The sequence below is a fragment of the Petaurus breviceps genome, unplaced genomic scaffold, assembly GCF_028583685.1.
Source record: "Petaurus breviceps papuanus isolate PSGF00001 unplaced genomic scaffold, PetGlider_PUasm1.0 140, whole genome shotgun sequence".
NCBI lineage: Eukaryota > Metazoa > Chordata > Mammalia > Diprotodontia > Petauridae > Petaurus > Petaurus breviceps.
In genome coordinates, this window is record NW_027185698.1 from 38,221,546 (window position 1) to 38,240,286 (window position 18,741).

Genomic DNA, 18,741 nt, shown 5'->3' on the forward strand with positions numbered 1-18,741 from the left:
AGGAGGAGCCCAAGAGATTCCAACAAAATAGATGCCGCCACAAACCCCTCCTTCCAGAACTCTTGGCCTCTCCTCCTACAGCACCGTCTGACGATGACACACTAGTGGTGTTTCTTCTGCTAACTCCCCTGAATACTCTGGATAGCTGTGGCCAGTGGTGGAAACACTAACGCTCCCACAGTCAACCTCCAAGGCATTCCAGCTGTTCACCACAGCGTAGGTGGGTCTCCTGGGAATCTCAGACCAGCTGACTGATGTCCTACCTATGTCCTCTCAGAACCAATGGATCCTGTTAACATATGGAACTAATATACTATAGATACTGTCCCTAAATGGCTTATGTAGCTTCACATAAAGAAAAACTGCTGTGTAAGCAGAGATCATGCCTCAGTCAGCCAACAAGTCAACAAGCATTTATCAAGTATTTATTATGTTCCAAGCATTGTGCTAAGGACTAGGGGTACAAAGAAAGGCAAAGACACAGTCCTCATTTTCAAGGAACTCTCATTTTAATGAAGGAGACAAAATGTATTCCTGGTCTAGCGCGTGATGTCCCTGCCTTTGTCCCAGTGACTTTCTCAAGATCCTGGATACTTCTACTTCTATGGTCTTTTCTTCTGACTGGTGAGTTCATCCACAAACCCCCATTTGAGAAAGTCCACAAAGCAGACCAGTTCACTTCAAACATGGCACAGTCCATGACTCCCCTGTCCATTCCTCAAACTTGTGCCCTACCACTCCTTGCTGTCTTCTCCCATTAGAATGAAAACTCTGTGAAGGCAGGGACTGTCACTTTTGCTTGTATTTATATCCTTAGCACTGTGTCTGGCATATACTAAGGGCATGATAAAGTTTATCTATCTACACATCTATTTGTGGTCATGCAAGATATATACAGAGTACGTTGTATTTCATTAGTGATGAGAGGGATAAGGAGAGAAGGTAGGGATGATCATTTAATTTGTCTAACTAACATTAGAAAAAAATGCTTTGCAATAATTTTCAATTTTGAAATACATACTTGTTTGTGTGTGTGCATAAATTATTCACTCATCACTATGTTGGAAGTATCACAAACTAACAGGACTATGTAATCCTACCCAAGATGCATCTCTGCTTGACTGGTCACAGGATGGGAAATCAATGGAAAGGTCCTAACACCATAAAACTCCTGAAGATCTTCAGTCTCAGGTAGTCAAAACCTCTCATTTTACTGATTGGAACTGAGCTTCCTTGAGATGAGATGACTTACACAAGAAGGTAATAAACTGTAACCAGGATTTGAACCCAGGGCTTAGAACCCCAGACTCATTGCTTTTTCCATTACACTACATTGTCTTTTACTGTGTTTTACTTAAGAACCATTCTTGGTGCTAAAAATGAAATAGAATAAAAATTAGACATTGCGAAAGTGAAAACTAATCAATAGCTAGGCTTGAAATCTACCAAAGGGGGGTTTCCCTCACTCCATTGAATGGTGAGATAGTGAGAATCCATCACTAAAGCTGCTGATCAAATTGGTCTTTGACATTTCACATAATCAGACTTTTTACCATATTTGAATAATAGAGGACCATTTTCAAGACTCACCTTGTTCCTTTCCATTACACATGGTAATTCCATTTTCTGCACCACCCTCCCCATCTGAGCTCGGCCTCTCCGAGGACAGTTTCTGCATGGACAAAAGGATGAGATCATTTCTGTGGTGTCATATTGGCTCTGCAGTGGGTTAGGCATCAATTAAAAATCCTCTGAAATGTGAAATACTCTACCCAGAAGGTAATCACAAGATAACTAAGAGCAGAGAAACGGTGTCTAGATGCTTATGTCACTGCCAAAGCGCTGGAACTCAAGCAGAAACACCGCCACCCTACCGCTCTTCTAACAGATGTTACAGTGTCTTCTTCACTCTGCTAAACACTTTTCTAGGTTTGGTCTTTCATATGTTCTGCAAAAGTCACCTGCTCTCCAAAAATGCTTCCCCTCAAAGTCTACACTGCTGATAACTATGTCACCTTCCATAGAGACAAATGCCTTCTGGAAGCAAAAACACTAACAATTCTACTTACAAATATAACTAAGTTCCTATTGGAATCAATTGAGTAAGAGACCACCTCTTTAGCTTCAATTTCTTCATCTGTCAAATGGGTATGTTAATAATTCACAATTACAAGACATTTTAAGGTGGTTTTCTTTTTAATGTCAGTTGGAAGTCTCAAAATGTGAGTTTTTCCTCACAACAAATCTATGGGGATAGAAAATACCAATATTATTATCACCAGAAATTTCCTCAAGTGGCAGCATTGCCTGGAAGGGTACCATGTATCTCCAGAGAATTCAAGGACCAGGTGATGTATAGGTTAGTAGAGGCAAGGCCCTGAAAAGGAAATATTCTGACAGAAACCCTGGGGAATGTTTTGTTTTTGTTTTCACTTTTCTTGCTATTCCTAGCACTTGCCATAAGGCCTGGAACCACAAGGTGTTGAATAAATGCTTGTTGACTTGACTTTTCTTTTACAACTGTGTGTTGTATACAAGTCAAGGGAGCAAAGAAAGGCCCTTGAGTTTTTTCAGCCTTTCCTATTATTTCTATAGTCTTACCTTCTACTAAGTAAAGAGGGACAGGAAAAATACAAAAAATTACTTTTTTGAAAAGCATATTTACCAGTGCTTGGTATTTGCTGCTACTGTTTGTTCTTCGTTCTAGAAGAGGACCATGACATCAGGAAGATGACGCCATGACATGCCAGTGGTTTGGATTGAAGTGAGTGAGGGCTGTGCCTTTAAAGTCAACAGCCTCTCATCTGGGTCCAGTGGCCAGATATGGATCAGGACAACTGGAGATGGCCTGGATGCAGAGAAGAACCTTGGCCTTTTCAAGCTAAGATCTCTGAGAGGAACAACTCACGTTTATATGGCACTATACAATTTATATATTGCTTTCATATCCTTTATCTCATCTGAATCTCACAACAACCTTAGAGATGGACAGGTTGAGTTATCATCCCCATGCAATGAGATAGGAAAAACTAAAATTCAGAAAAAAGCAAGTGACTTGTCCAAAGGTCAGTGAATAACATCAAGGGTAAAAAAAATAACATCAGTATGGTTGAGAAAATCTAAGACCCTCGAGAGCAAGGATGGTTTTATTTTTATCTCTGTATCCTCAGGGCCCAGTAGAATCCTTACAAACAGTAGATGATGAATCATTTTTGATGAACTAGGCTTTAATTAACAAGGAGATGAATGAGAACTACAATCTTAGCCTTGTGTGACTCCAAGCCCAGGCTATCTCTGATGGACTAGGAAACCACACTTTATTCATGACGATATGCTTAGATACTTCAAAGGATTGGTCCTTACATATGTCTTGTTAGAGATCATCTATCAGAACAGACTATAAAGCCCTCTACATCTTCTCATTCTGTGAAATTCAGAGTTGGCAGAGATTTTGTAGATGAGGTTCAGAGAGAGAAAGTGAAGTAGAGAGTTAAAGCTCCTCAGTCTTCAAAACCTGCATTGCTTCTACCACACCATGCTGTCCCTCATTGTATCTACATCTGTGTGTGTGTGCGTGTTTTATATATTTTTTCATGGATCATCCATATAGGACCATGCAATATTTAAAAAAAATAAACCTGAAAATTTGAAATGAAGAAATGATAGCACTTGTGTTATAGGTAGTATATTGTATTATAGTCAGTAGGACTGACTCTTGAAGAACTAACAATAAATAGTCATTGTCTTAGAAAAGGGAAGTGTGAATGAAAAGGATAAGACACTCTTCTTCCCTGGGCAAGGCAATCCCAGTGAAACGTGGTTCCGCAGTTCAAAAAGATTACATTGACTAGTTTTTCTTGGTCTAATGGGGAGACACAGCAAGACTATAGGTTTTTATGTTCATTCAAGAGGAAATGGAGGTGGCTTAAATCAACTAATCTGAAGCCACATTCTTGGTCTTCACTTTTGTGACGTTACCTTCTCTAGCTCCGTCTTGTGCACTGGGGAACTAGAGGAAGGCCCATCCGAATCTACCATTCCACTGCAATTGTTGTAGACTTCTTTTATAACCTGAAAATAAAAAGATGTATTTCATGAATATGGTACAATTACTTAGTAATAATCACTGTCACATTATATTATATAATTTAATTATTAATTTTATGTTATATATTTTTATTGTTATGTGTTATATAATAATGATGATGATGATGATGATGATGATGATGATGATGATGACTAGCATTCATTTAACATTATGCAAATATCTCCAAATCCAGTTATCCATTGTTACATGGAGAGAGTTTAGAGTTCACCTTGACCAGCCTCCCTCATTTTACAGATATGAAAATTGTGTCCAGAAAGAAGTCATTTCTTCAAGATCACATTGCCACCAGATAGCCAGGGCAAGGACTTGAACTCAGGTCTTTGGATGCCCCTAGGGAATGTTCTTTTCCCTACTCTGTAACATGCAACCTGAAACAGCGTACTTTTTCAGACTACTGGTACAAAACACCCTGATCCTCACAATGAAGAATAAACAAGCCAATATTTTACCGGCCATTAAAAATTTTATGGGTTAGTCTTCTCTGATTTTGGAACCATGTCTAAAATGCTGAGTGAAAGCCTGGCCCCTCCTGGTTTTGCAACATTATCTCCATGGACACAGCTACATTAATTTAGCTTGGACTGGACAGGAAATGGGATGGGATCCAAGGTCTGACAAGAGAACAGGACAACATGCCCAGCCATTCAGTTGCCCAGCTGCTCTTCTATGAATAATGAAGTGTTGACCAAAATTCAGATACTGAGCTATCGCTGTGCTCAGCGACCTCATCGCGATGATGCATTTTCTTGGTAGTTAACTGTGAAGGACTCAGTGTAGCTACAATTAAAGCTGCCTCCTAAATCAATTGTCAGTTTAATTCAGCAAATATTAAGTGTTTATTCTCCTGGGCAATGAGGTAGCTGAAATGGAAATGGGCTCTGCCCTTCTGACACATCTAAGAAGTTTGCCATCTACTGAAGGGAAAGAGAGATGTACACAGATAACTCTGGATTATAGATTTGGAGGTGAAAGGCACCACAGAGGTTATCTAATATAATGTTCCCTTTTTACAGATGAGGAAACTGAGGCCCAGAGAAGTGAATTGGTTTTGCCCAAGATGCCTCAGGGCTAGAATTTGGACCCATATGATTTGACTCCAAATACATGTAGCACTGGTATGATACAAGATATCATGTGAAAGCGGGACAGAAGAGGATCTCGGGCTCTAGGGCAACCAGAGCAGGGAAAGAAGACTTTCAGCTGGCTGGCCCATCTGGGAAGATTTCACAAGATGCCACAAGATCTAGGCTAGGCTGTGAAGGCCAGTTTTTCATTAAGGCTAGCAGCTTCTTGACATGCTCTTTATTATCTGTCTTGACTCCAGTAAAGAAATTTGACAGGCAGAGAAGAAGCCTTCTGATCCAATTTCCTCTGCAGAGACCATCAGTACATTTCACAAATACCAGAAAAAGGCAAGCAGCTCTTTAAAAACTTCCAAAATTCTGTGCAAATCCTTTTATCCCAATATCATCACTATCTCCCCTGAAAGGGCATTTAACAGCCCAAAGAACTATTACTGTTAATTTAGCTTTGTACAAGTCTTATATTTCTTGTATTCACTTCAGCACTCTCAGAACCCAAGATTTCTTCAGCTGTAGAGGTTGACAAAATCCACTGAAATGCTTTTGGACTTCCCAAATGTTTCTTAATTTCACAAATCCCATGTTTTGCACAAGGGGTTAAATGCCTCAAGATGCTTCCATGTGCATGCTCACAGATCAAGATACTGTGATCCACTGAGTCCTTTGATAGGGATAAAAATTCTGTGGTCTCTGGATCCTCACTTAAGGCCTTAAGGCCACTGAAGAAGGAATTTCATCAAAAGACAAAAAGAAATTACAACACAATGTCCGGAAAGACAACAGTATGAAATAGCATCCATGAATCATTTATTCATGCCCAGAAATAAAGTTATAGATCTTATTATTCCCCAAAACACCACAGTGTGATAATAATCTGCTCCCTAAGCCATTGGTCCATTTTGGCCAAATGAAAAATAACTGGAGGGCTTCTTACAAGTCAATTTTCATTTTTACTTAGAAGGCCAATGATAATCTAGTCTAATCCACCTCATCTTACATATGAGAAAATTAAGGGGAAGAGAGTTGACTTGCCCCGGGTCAAACAGGTAGTAAGTAGCAGAGGTTAGACTTGAACCCATATTTGTGATTCTGATCCAGTAGTCATTCTACTACCCTACATTGCCCTGGATCAGCATTTCCTATTGCAATTTGTTGAGGAAGGAATACAATTATTTTCTAAAAATGAACATTGAAATGTCCACAAGGTGGAATTTCCTATGAGAAAAATTAACCCATAGTGGAAAAGTTCAGAAAAAAAAATAATTAAAAGTTGCGCAAAGTTGTGAGAAGCCCAATCTCTTACTCATCTGTTTCCATGCCACCCTTTCCCACTCTTTTACCTTGCCAGAAAATTCCCTCTTTTTTTTAAATACATAAAGCACTCTGATACCTTTCAATACATGTTATAATATGTTCCAAACTAGAATATCAAGACACATGATCAGATCACTCTTGTATGTATGAAAGAGGCAGAATACTTGAAATCAGTTATCCTAGAAGAAATTCCTCCATGAAATCTTCCATATAAGCAAAGTCCAACACAGATTTGAATGCCTACATTCAGAAGAAGGAGAACAGCAGCCATGGGAGACAATTACTCCAGACACCATTCATTGTCTTGGCTGGTCCTTCAACTACTCTCCTGTTTAGGTCTGGTCTATTCTCATCTTTATTTCATAAACATGACCAGATTTTATCTGCTTGGGTATCTCACCCCGAAGAACCAGATTCCAAAAAGGCCTTAAAACATCCTCAAGGGAAGAGTCCATCTCTTACTCTGAGAGGATGGCACAATACATAGCAGGCTAAACTTGGGAGTCTGCAAGTCCTGGGTTTACAAAATGTCTCTGACATCTATTAACTTTGTTGTTGTTGTTGGTTTTTGGTCATTTGCATTCATGTCTGACTCTTCCTGACCCCATTTGGGGTTTTCCTGGTGAAAATACTGGAGTGGATTGCCATTTCCTTCTCCAGTTCATTTATAGATGAGGAAACGGAGGCAAAAAGGGTTAAGTGACTTGACCAGGGACACACAGCTAGGAAGTATCTGAGACCAGATTTGAACTCAGGAAGATGAGCATTCTATCCACTGCTCCACCTACCTTCCCACTAGCCGGTAACTTAAGTTCAACAGGGCTCCTCACTTTTCTCTTCTGTAGGCTCTATGATTTAAGGTTGTTTCAAGGGTCAAATGAGATATTGTATGTGAAGTACATGACAAAAAAAGAGCTTATCAAAAGTTCTATATAAATAAAAGTTATTACAGTTCTCTTTTGTCCTCCACTAAAGCTAACATAATAAGTTAGATACTCAATACAATTATTTGTTGTTTTTTTTAATTATATACATATATGTAAATGTATATGTATGTGTGTGTGTGTGTGTGTGTGTGTACTATTGTTTTGTTATTGCAAACACCGGTTTCTCCCCTGATCAACTAAGGAAGTTGGAATAACTCATTCAAATCCTTTTACGTGTTCTGGTTGGAGCACTGGATAATTAAAATCATCCTTTAGATATTCACTATGCTTTGTACTTTTCAAAGTGTTTTCCAATATCTCATCTGCTTTGATATCACTTCAACATTTCTGTGATTTATTCAAGATGGATATTATTATCCAATTTAACAGATGAGGAAACCAAGGCAAAGAAAAGTCCAATGACTGTTACAAAAATACAGAACTACTGAACAGCAGGACAAGGTTGAGAATCGGTATGTCCTGGCTCCCTAACCTACTGCTTTTCACCTCAAGATGTTTTCTACAAATTCAAGAAACATGAATGAAAGCACCTACTATGTGAAAAGTACCTACTCTATGGTAGTTAAGAACGAAGGACACAAAGACAAAGTCCTTGCTTTCAAACAGCTTATAGTCTGCTCTTTTATTTTTTTTATTGTGGTTTCATTGACATTGTGAACTTTCAGAGAGGAGAATTCCTTAAGCGCTTCCTTAAGCGGTACAAATAACCAAGTGCCATACACCTTATGACACCTTAGACAGCAGCATCAGCCACTGACCTGTTACAAGAACTGTTCACATCAAGCATCCAGTATATGCCAGATGAGAGGCTTAAACCCAGACGTTCCAGACACCCAAACCAGCTCTCTGTCTATGGCAATTGCCTTTCTATGTTCCATATAAAATTTTTATACTATTTTGAAAGAATTTCTTCTACTTTTACTTTCATCTCTTTTTTGTTATTGTTTCTCAGTGATACCCAACTCTTCATGGCCCCATTTGAGGTTTTCTTGGCAAACAGACTGGAGTGGTTTGCCATTTCCTTCTTCAGCTCATTTTATGGATGAGGAGACTGAGGCAAACAGGGTTAAGTGATTTGTTCAGGTTCACACAGTTAGTAAGTGCCTGAGGCCAGATAATCTAGCTCCTACCTCATATTCATACCTCTAGAAATCCTTCCAAATATTCTCAAGTTGAAATTGAGCTCTCCTTTATCAAATCTCAGTTTGCCTCCATCCTTTGTCCTTATCATATTCAATCTTGAATTACATTTATTTGTATATGTCACACCTCTAAATTAAGCTCCTTGAGAGGAGGAACTAGGAAGTTTTTAGCCATAATATAATAATAGAGGCTTAGCAAATGTTTGCTGATTTATTTCATTTCAAAAATAAACTTGGGAAAATAATCTGTTACTCTGGTCACCTAAGTGTGTAGCACAACCGCAATGAGGTTTGGATTTGTTATTTGGGCTTAAAAGTGGTAGTGATAGTAGGTAGCAGTAGGTAGTAGTAGTGGTAGCAACAGCAACAGTAGTAGTTGTAAAAGTAGTAGTAGCAGTAGTAGTAGTAGTGGTGGTAGTAGTAGTACTAGGGGTAGTAGTAATTGCAGCAGCAATAGTAGTACTAGTAGTAGTAGTGGCAGTAGTAATAGTAGTAGTAGTAATAGTAGCAGTAGTAGTAGTGGTAGTAGTAACAGCAGCAGTAGTAGTGGTAGTGGTAATAGTAGTAGTAGCAGTAGTAGCAATAGTAGTAGTAGTAGAAGTAGTGGTAGTAGTAGTGGTGGTAGCAGTAGTAGTAATAGTAGTAGCAGCAGCAGTAGTAGTAGCACTAGTAGTAGTAAAGGCAGTAGTAATAGTAGTAGAAGTAGTAGTAGTAATGGCAGTAGTAGTAGTAGCAGTAGCAGCAACAACATTAATGGTAGCAGTATTTTAAAGAAGCATGATCTAAGAGATAGTTATACAATCATAGGTAAGTCATTTCACTTCTCTAGGTTCCAGTTCATTATCTATAAAACAGGTAGAAAGGGATGGCCTCAGTAATTTCTAAAGATCCTTCTAACTCTAAATGCTGCCATCTTGAGCACAAAGATGACAATGGCATGATGGTGAGCTGGGTTCGAATGTATAAGCCCAAATCCCACTGAAAACAAATTGTTATTTGTTTTGTGGGATTTCTGTTTGCTTTCCACTCAAAGACTCCCTCCAGAAATACAATCTGTGCACATTTTTAAAAGAAACCTGAGCACTCAGTTTCTGGGAACATTTGCTCTTGTCTTCGGCATGACCTTCTTGTTTCCAGCATCTGCTCCCACCACCCCAGTTAGTTAATGTTGGCAAGAGCTACTAGTAATGGAAGTTACAGACAGAAAGGAAGGGGGCAGATCTGGCAACACTTCTTCCAGAGTATGTGCAAAGTCATGCACTCTATTAAATGCTGTTCTCATACCTCACATACTTGCCCAGAAAACTTGGTTATGAAAGTTCCCACTGTCTATGAGGGAAACTGGGTTTCAAAAGATTGAAATCTAGACAATCGGTTTATGGCTAGATCCATTGTGTAGATGACAAGCTGTTCCTCCAGTTGACAGAAATGACATTATTATATAAATTGCCATTTAATTGTTTGTAGAACATTCCATGTCAGAGACCTGTGACTGATTAGAGAGGCAGGAGTAAGTGCCTTGATACTCAGGGGAAAGGCACTCCCTGGAACTGGAGTCAGAGAGCCTATGTGAATTTTGTCTCTGCTCCTTATACTCTGCATGAATTTGGCAAAGTCACTTCTAATCCCTGGGTCCCACCTTCTACTTCTGTGAAACAACAGGGAAGGGCTTTAGTACTCTAAGATCCTAGGACAATTGGAGTGTGCTAAAATAAAAGCAAACAAACCACTAAGATATGATAGCAGCAATATATTTGGATTATAGGTTTTTTTGGCATGTTTCCAAAGCCCTCTCATTCCCATTCCTTAGCCCCCCCATGGAGATTTTTGTTGATCATCTCTCTACAAGTCCTACCACCCTCATTTTGCAAATGAGGACACTGAAACCCTCGTCTGAGGTCATACTAGTTTGTAGACCAAAGCCTTAAAACCAACCTCCCTCACTCCTAGGTCATGATGCTAGTGACTCCATTCCACCTCTCTTACACAGAAACCATATGCTGCAGACAGGACAGGTAAGTTGATCAACTTTTAGTGCATGAAGAAACTGAGGGCTTGAGAAGCCAAATGATTTGCCCAAGGCCACACAGTAAGTTTCTTCACCAATAAAGCCCCAAATAGCCTCAAGAAGAGTCGGACACAACTGAAATGATCACTGCCACAATAAATTAATCAGCCAGAACTACAGGGGAGGCCTCCTAATGCCTAGGCATATGCTCTTTTCACTATAGGTTGGTAGGGACCAATCTGCTTTAAAAAAAAAATAGAATGAACTTTCAAATACAAAGATATGAATTTCATGAGCTGAGCTAGCAAGAGATGATAATCAGCATTGAAGCGTCTCATCTATACATAAGAACAGTGGTTATACAATTTTTAAATACAGCAGATGGAACAGACTAAAATTTCCAAATAAATAAGAGGGAGGGCGTTTATTTAAATAAAAGCTTTGGCATTCCCAAGTCCCAGGTTCCGTATTTACTTTTCAATTGTATCCAGGGTAACAGATCTGACTCAGAGTTATCCTCAACCAATTACATAGATTGTTTCCCATAGTTAGAATAACATTCTACCACCTAAGAAGCTATTCTGATTTTTCCTCAAAATCAGGGCATATAGACTAAAAAGGATGTTCCTTCGATGGAACTCTATTAAAAATTGTGAGTTTGGGGTCATTTTTTTTTATTGGAGGGTGAGAGGAAGACATGGTGTAGGGCTGTGATTTCTTTGATATATGGAAACCCCATTGCAGAAACTCCTATCAACAAAGATCTGCAAATGACTTAGAGAGTGACCTGAATCCTCTAGAACAGTGGTTCTCCAATTACCTGGTCTTAGGTCCCTTGTGTACTCTTAAAAATTATTAAGGATCCCCTCTAAAAACTTATGTTTGTATGGTTTATATCTACTGATATTTAAAATATTAGAAATTTAAATGTCAGCATTTTTTTTCTTTTTGGAGGGCAATTGGGGTTAAGTGACTTGCCCAAGGTCACATGGCTAGTTTTTGTGTTAAGTGTATGAGGCCAGATCCGAACTCAGTTCCTCCTGACTCCAGGGACGGTGTTCTACTCACTGCTGTCATAGCATTTTTACAAAAATAGTTCTGAACTCATGGACATTCTGAAGGGCATTGGGGACCTCCAGAATTCCTGGATCACACTTCAAGAACTACTGATCGAAAGATTAAGTCCCTTGCCCAAAGTCACATATCCAGTCTATTTCATACTCAGGACTTAAAACCAGGTCCTTCTAACTCCAAGGTTGGCTCTAAATTCATTATACTTCATAGTCTTAATTAAAAAGTATTTTGCATTTTCTTTGGAAAATCAAGACTATCCTGGAAAATCTAGACCATGTAGCTCCCATTCCTAGATCTTTTGAATCAGTTACAGACTGCTCTAATAAAAGATGGATTACAGTCCAAGATGTTGCATCTAATTGGCTCTAGAGGGCAGAAGGAGGAGCCAGAATAGAAATTGGAGGTTTTAGATTGATGTGAAGACAAGACTCCCAGCAGGTGAGAGCTTTCTAAAACTGGAAAGAGCTGTCTTGAACTGTGCTGGTGCATGAGTGATCAGTCTTCATTCTCCAAATGCCAATGCATTAATGCAAACAGAACCTTGGAGTTGAAAGTCTGACAAATTTATTTCTTAAGGTATGTACCAGTCACACAAGCACTGGAGAAACAAAGAAAGGCCAAAAAAAAAAAAAGAAAAAACAGTCTCTGACTACAAAGAGGCAACAGACAAAACACCTATGAACAAACAAGAAATGCCCAGTTTTAAACTTGATGTCGCTATAGCGCACGGAGTGCTGGGTCTGGAGTCAGGAAGCCCTGTGTTCAAAACTGGCCTCAGATACTTTCTAGCTATGTGACCCAGGGCAAGTCGCTTAACCGTCTTTGCCTCAGTTTCCTCATCTGTAAAATGAGCTAGAAAAGGAAATGGCAAACCACTCCATTATGTTAGCCAAGAAAACCCCAAATGGGGTCATGAAGAGTCAGACATGACTGAAATGACTGAACAACAACAAGCTATGAAGGTGTAAAAGTGCAGTAAGATTTTTGGGATAGCCTGCATGACAAACTGGAGATAATCTCAGAAGGAAAGCACTAAAGTTACAAATGACCAGGAAGGACTTCTTACAGAAGTAAGACTCTAACTAAGGTTTGAAAGAAACCAGAGGAGCAAACAGAGAAGACGGGGGAGAAAATTCCAGAAATGGAAAAATGCCCAGATGGTTTAACTTGTACAAGGAACAGCAGCTAGGAGGCCAATGCCATTGGATCACAGAGTATGTGGAGAGGAGCCGGTTTGTGAAGGGCTTTTGGTTTTGAAAGCCAAAGGGAGGATTTTATACTTGATTCTGAAGACCTGAGTTCAAATCCAGCCTCAGATACTTAATAGTTATACGACCTTAGGCAAGTCACTTAACCTCCTTCTGCTTCCTGTTTTCTCAACCATAAAATGGGGATAACAGCACCTATCTCACAGGGTTGTGGTTGAGGATCAAAAGAGAGCATATTTGTAAAGCTCTTAGCATGTGCCCAGAACATAGTAAGCTCTAAATAAGTGTCTGTTCCCTTTTCTTCCATCCCCTCTACCCTTTAGGAAGACCACTTTGGTAGCAGAGTGGAGGACAGATTGGAGCAGGAAGACTTGAGGCCAATCTGAAGGTTAATATTGGCAATGGTCCAGCTGTGAGGTGATGAGAGTTGGCACCAGGGGAATGTTCTGTGGTTAGAGACAAAGGGTCACATACCAGAGGTGTTTTAAAGGTAGAAAAGAGAGGACTTGGCAACAGATTGGATGGGTGAGCTGAGTTCAAGTAAGGAGTCAAGGATGATATTGAGATGGCAAGCCTGGAAGGATGATGGTGCCTTCAACAGTAATAGGAAAGCTTGGGACAGGGGAGGATTAGGAAAGAAAGACAGTGAGTTCCAATTTAGAGATGTTGAGTTTGAGAATTCTATAGGACATCTAATTCTAGTAGATGGAGATGTAAGACTGGAGGTCATCCAAGGGTTTAGGACTAGGCAGATGTGAGAATCATCTGAAGTGGAGGATAATCCACAGAAACTGATGAGATCAGCAGGGAAGAGGGCCAAGGACAGCCCTATGGGGGGCATCCCACAGGTCTATGGAAGAAAATCCAGCAAAGGAAACTAGGAAGGAGAAGTCAGATAGATAAGAGGAGAACCGAGAGAGAACAATGTCGGCTCTTTGTTGAATTTTCCAATTCATAATTACAATACAGATCAATTCTAATTCATTCAATTAACAAACAACATTTTAAGCACCTACTGCATACAGAGTCCAGTGGTCACCACTGGGGAGAAGATAAGAAGTTCAGATAACATTGTGTTCCTCTCCTCATTGATTTTATAGTCTAGTAGGTAGGAAAACACACAGATGATTCTAATATACTGTATTACATGATAGGTCCATTGGATCAGTGCAGAGGAATGTACCGTGTGAGGTCACAGAAGGATACAGTACAAAAATGAGAACATCAAATTCCTATGTCTTATTAGAAATATTAATTAGGTGGATTAGAATAAGTGCCTTTAAATAACATCCAAGGACCACAAATTCCTTTCCCTAAGTGTTTTACTACCACAAAATTTTTTCAAATCCTATTTAAGTTTCTCCTTTCATTACTCAAGCACTTCTACCAAGAGCCCACATCCCCAGGTCCCCAAATCAGGCCAATTCCTCCCATGATCCGTTAGAGATTTCAGCAGTGTCCACTAGTTACAATATTGAGATTCAGCCTCTAATCCCTCTCAAATTTTGACAAATTTTCTGGTGACATCAACAATGATTACCTATCATTCTTCACACATTGGCTGGTAATCCGAAGCTTCCTCATGTGGTTTGCTGTCTAGACTTTGACTGACTCCAGCTTTATCACCCAATTCTGAACACTACTCCATTACTAATTTGGTGAATTCTTTTAGCACTTACACTTGCCCCCTTGTTCAAAATAATTTGACCGTCAGATGGAAAATACCTATACTCCAATTTTTGAGCCTAGAAATACACATACACGCATGTATACACACATGCATACACACACACACACACACACACACACACACATATATATATACACACACACACACATACACATACAAGAGCACATTGAGGTTGTATTCTATTGCTTCTCCTGTAGACTTCAGGCCAAAGATTCTTTAACTTTCTGTGTCATGGAATCTTTTGGAAGTCTGTTGAAACCTGAGGACCCTTTTCCAGAATAATGTCTTTAAATGCATAGAGTACATCGTTATAAAAAAAAAATTAAGCAATTGGAACAGGGAAAGGTTAGGAAAGAAAGACAGCGAGTTCCATTTTAGAGATGTTGAGTTTGAGACTTCTATAGGACATCTAATTCTAGTAGTTGGCGTTGTAAGACTGGAGGTCACCCAAGGGGTTAGGACTAGATAAGAGATGTTCATGATTCAGGTTAGGAGCTCCTGCTCTAGAATCATAAGGAATATGAATAAGACCTTGGAAATGGAAAAACAAAACACAGAATCATAGAATGTAAGGGACAGAAGGTACATTAGAATATAGAATCAGAGCTGGAAAGGAACAGAGATGATGAAATGTTACAGCTAAAGAAGCCATAAAACATAAAATCGTAGAACTGGAAAAGGTCTGAGAACAGAGAATGTTGGCACCAGAAGAGATCTAAACATATAGAGTTGGAGATGGGAGAGCATGAGAACACAGAGTGTTAGAGCTTGAAGGAATCTTAGAACACTCAATGTTAGAGGTGGAAGGCACCTTAGAACATTGAATATCGGAGATGGACAGTACCAGAATGTGAGCCATAGAATGTTAGAACTTGAAGGCACTATAGAGATCATTTCCTCTGACTCTTCCATTTCATGCTGAGAAGCCCCAAAATACAAGTCAAGAAGTGATTTGGCTCAAGGCCACACAGGTAACTTGGCAGTCTTCTGGAATTCTGATGTTAGTAAAAGAGTATGGATGAAGGTGATGATAGTTAAGAACTTAAAAGCATTTTAAGATTTTCAAAGTGCTTCATACAAATATTAGGTTGTTTTATCCTCACAATAACCCTATAAAGTAGGTGCTATTATTAATTTCATTTTACATATGAGGAAATTAAGGCAGAGAGAGGTTAAGTGACTTTCCCAGGATCACACAGCTAGTAAATGCCCAAGGCTGGATTTGAATTCTGGTCTTCCTGGCTTCCATCCCAGTACTCTTTCCTTTGGGTCACATAGCTGCCATATATGAGTTGAAATAGGCATTCCATTATAACTGAGGCAGGACTTTCTGGAATGCTTAGCACAATGCCTGGCACATAGTAGGCACAATGCCTGGCACATAGTAGGCATTTAATAAATACGTATTGATTGAGTGATATCTAAAACAATTATTTATGGAATGGTTGCTATTGAACAGCACTATATATTAGATTAGAAGACCATACAGAAATGAACAATTTCTTTTCACCCTGTGGAGAGTGGAGCCACAGTCCAATTTGGGCTGAAAATAACCATTTCTGTGTACTTCCTATGTATGACGGAGTGTCTGCTGAGGTAGGACTGGGCAGTAGGAGGATGGCCACCAAATTGAATTTTTTCAACGGTATCCTACAATTTTGTACTTAGACTACCATTGTTGTTTTAAAAGCATACCTCCTTCCCTTGCTCTATTTTAAAATGAGGTTTGGTTTTTCCATGTAGCGGGTCCTATAATTATAATGCCTGTGTCTCCCCATTAGAGGGCATGGGAAATGGCTTCTTTCATCACATCAATCCCCAGGTATCTAAGCTTTCCTCCCACTCAGTCAAACAACATTCCAGTCTTTTCCCTTATTAAGCACTTTATGAACCATAAATCACTCTTAAAATGTGAATACTTGTTACTACATTATTATGATTGTTTTCCTACCACAGAAAAAGGGTAAAATTACAAAGAATCACTGGGGATTTCAATGGTGCATTCCATTTGTATCAGGAGAAGAATGAAGCTAGGGGTAGCTAGGCGGTACAGTGGAAAGGATTCTGGACCTGGAAGCAGGAAGACTGGAGTTCAAATTCACCTTTAGACACTAACAGTATGACCCTGGACAAGTCACTTAATCTCTTTCTACCTCAATTTCCTTATATATAAATTGGGGAGACTAACAGCATCTAACCTCCAGGGTTATGAGTATAAAATATTTATAAAGTGTTTTACAAGCTTTCAAGTGTTTTATAAATGCTTACTATTATTGTTGCTGTTGTGATGATTATGACTTCTACTACAGTGCTATCGATTGAGCACTCATTTTCCAGTTGGAGATTTATAGTGATGAGAAACTCACTAGGCTTGAAGGTATCACATCCTCATGTGGGTAGGAAATTTGATTTGTTTTTTCCTGATACTCAACATCAAATCTGACTTTTTGCAACTTCTACCCATTCTTTCCCATTCTATACCAAGTCTCATCATCCTTCCACATGCTAGCCTTCTAAATACATGAAGACAAGATAACGTAAACTTTCTGAGTCTTCTTCACTGCTCTCCATATGCAATGTCCTCAGTGCTACTCTGCCTGTCACCCTCTCCCCTGGACCCAATGAACTTTTTCAGTGTCATTTCTAAAATGGCATGTCAGGAAAGGGACAGGCACTAGACCTGTGATTAGACTGGTGTTCAGAGGTCCCAGTAAGGAATATCATGTACCATTTAGATCAGTACCTTCTATGTAATTTATGGTCTCAAAAAAGGGGTTTTTAAACTTTTCTGTGTGATAGACCCCAGTAGCATAAGGCCAAGTAAAGAATGTTTGAAAGAATGTTTTTAAATGAATAAAACAAAAACATGTATATGGTTACAAAGCAAACCGACTGTACTGAAATGGTTATTAAAGTGTTGGGGATTTTTTTGAAGTTGATGAATGCCAGATTAAGAACCCGTATTTTGGAAATTTGCCAAGAGATCTGAGAGGTTAAATGATTAGGCCAGAGTCACAAAACCAGTACAGTACAATTATGTATCAGAGTGGGGGACTTGAACCCAGGCTCCCCAGGCTCCAAGGTTAGCTTTCAATATATTACACTATGATGTCCAGAACGAAACACAAGTATCACACAAATGCTCTGAGGTGGACAGAGGAGGGTAAGACTATCAAAATTTCTATTCCGGACATTACATTTCTCTTAATATAACTTAAGATGATATCAATTTTTTTAAAAAAAATTTTGCTGCTATGTCACAATATTGACTCATATTAACCTTGCAGTCCATTAAAATCCCAAAGGTATTTTTCACACAAATCTAACCACACCTTCCCCATCCTTTGGGAAGGTGTTGCTTTTTTCTTGAATATAAGACTTGATATTTATGCCTTTATCAAATTAGATTCAGTCCATCATGGTGTCCTGTCAAAATCTTTGTGGATCTTGCTGCTACCACCCAGTATTTTAGCTATTAAAGCCAGCTTTGATCATCTGTAAATTTCATTAGCATGCTCTCTAGGCTTTTATCCAAGTCACTGGTGAAAATATTGAACAACATGGGGCCAAGACCTCACATGCTTGACTAGAGACATCCTTCCAAATTGCCATTCATCCATTAATCAATATCCAGACAATAAAAATGCTTTGCAAATTCCTAAATAAACCACAAACAAATAAACAAAATATCTGACTGATGGTTTTAGCTCATGCAATTATGTCTGAGCTTTGTAAATATTAAATTTTTCATATGGAAGACAAACTTAATCAACACTTTCCTCAGTTAATAACTCGTAAGTCATGAATTAAATAAGCATTGCATTTTTTAACTCAAAGTATAACAGAAGAATAACTTGCCTATGATTATTCTATGTCTGGAATCTGTGGTACAATGGAAAGTTCACTGGTTCTCCAGTCAGAGGGCCTAAGTTCAAAGTCTTACATTTACTGTTTATCTGACCTTGGGTAAGTCTTTTCCCTTCTGGACAAGTTTCCTCATGTGTAAAATGAGGGGGTTAGAATAGATGACCTCTGAGGTCCCCTCCAGATTTAGATCTATGGTTTTAAGTGAACAGAAAAGCATATTGCTTGTATATTTGTCCAAACATCAGCTATACCTAGTGCGCTCTCGCTCTCTCTCTCTCTCTCTCTCTCTCTCTCTCTCTCT

The 18,741-nt window shown here is 39.1% G+C and overlaps 1 protein-coding gene across 9 annotated transcripts in view; it reads right to left on the reverse strand.

Annotated features, from left to right (window-relative positions):
- AFAP1 (actin filament associated protein 1) overlaps window positions 1-18,741 on the reverse strand; it is a 271,615-nt gene that overhangs the window by 81,112 nt on the left and 171,762 nt on the right. For all 9 annotated transcript variants that reach the window (XM_069070333.1, XM_069070372.1, XM_069070351.1 and 6 more), the window contains 2 exons: window positions 3,979-4,071; window positions 1,591-1,672 (listed from right to left, as the gene is read on the reverse strand). In XM_069070333.1, coding sequence (XP_068926434.1) covers window positions 1,591-1,672; window positions 3,979-4,071 — 175 coding nt within the window. The remainder of the gene's footprint in view (window positions 1-1,590; window positions 1,673-3,978; window positions 4,072-18,741) is intronic.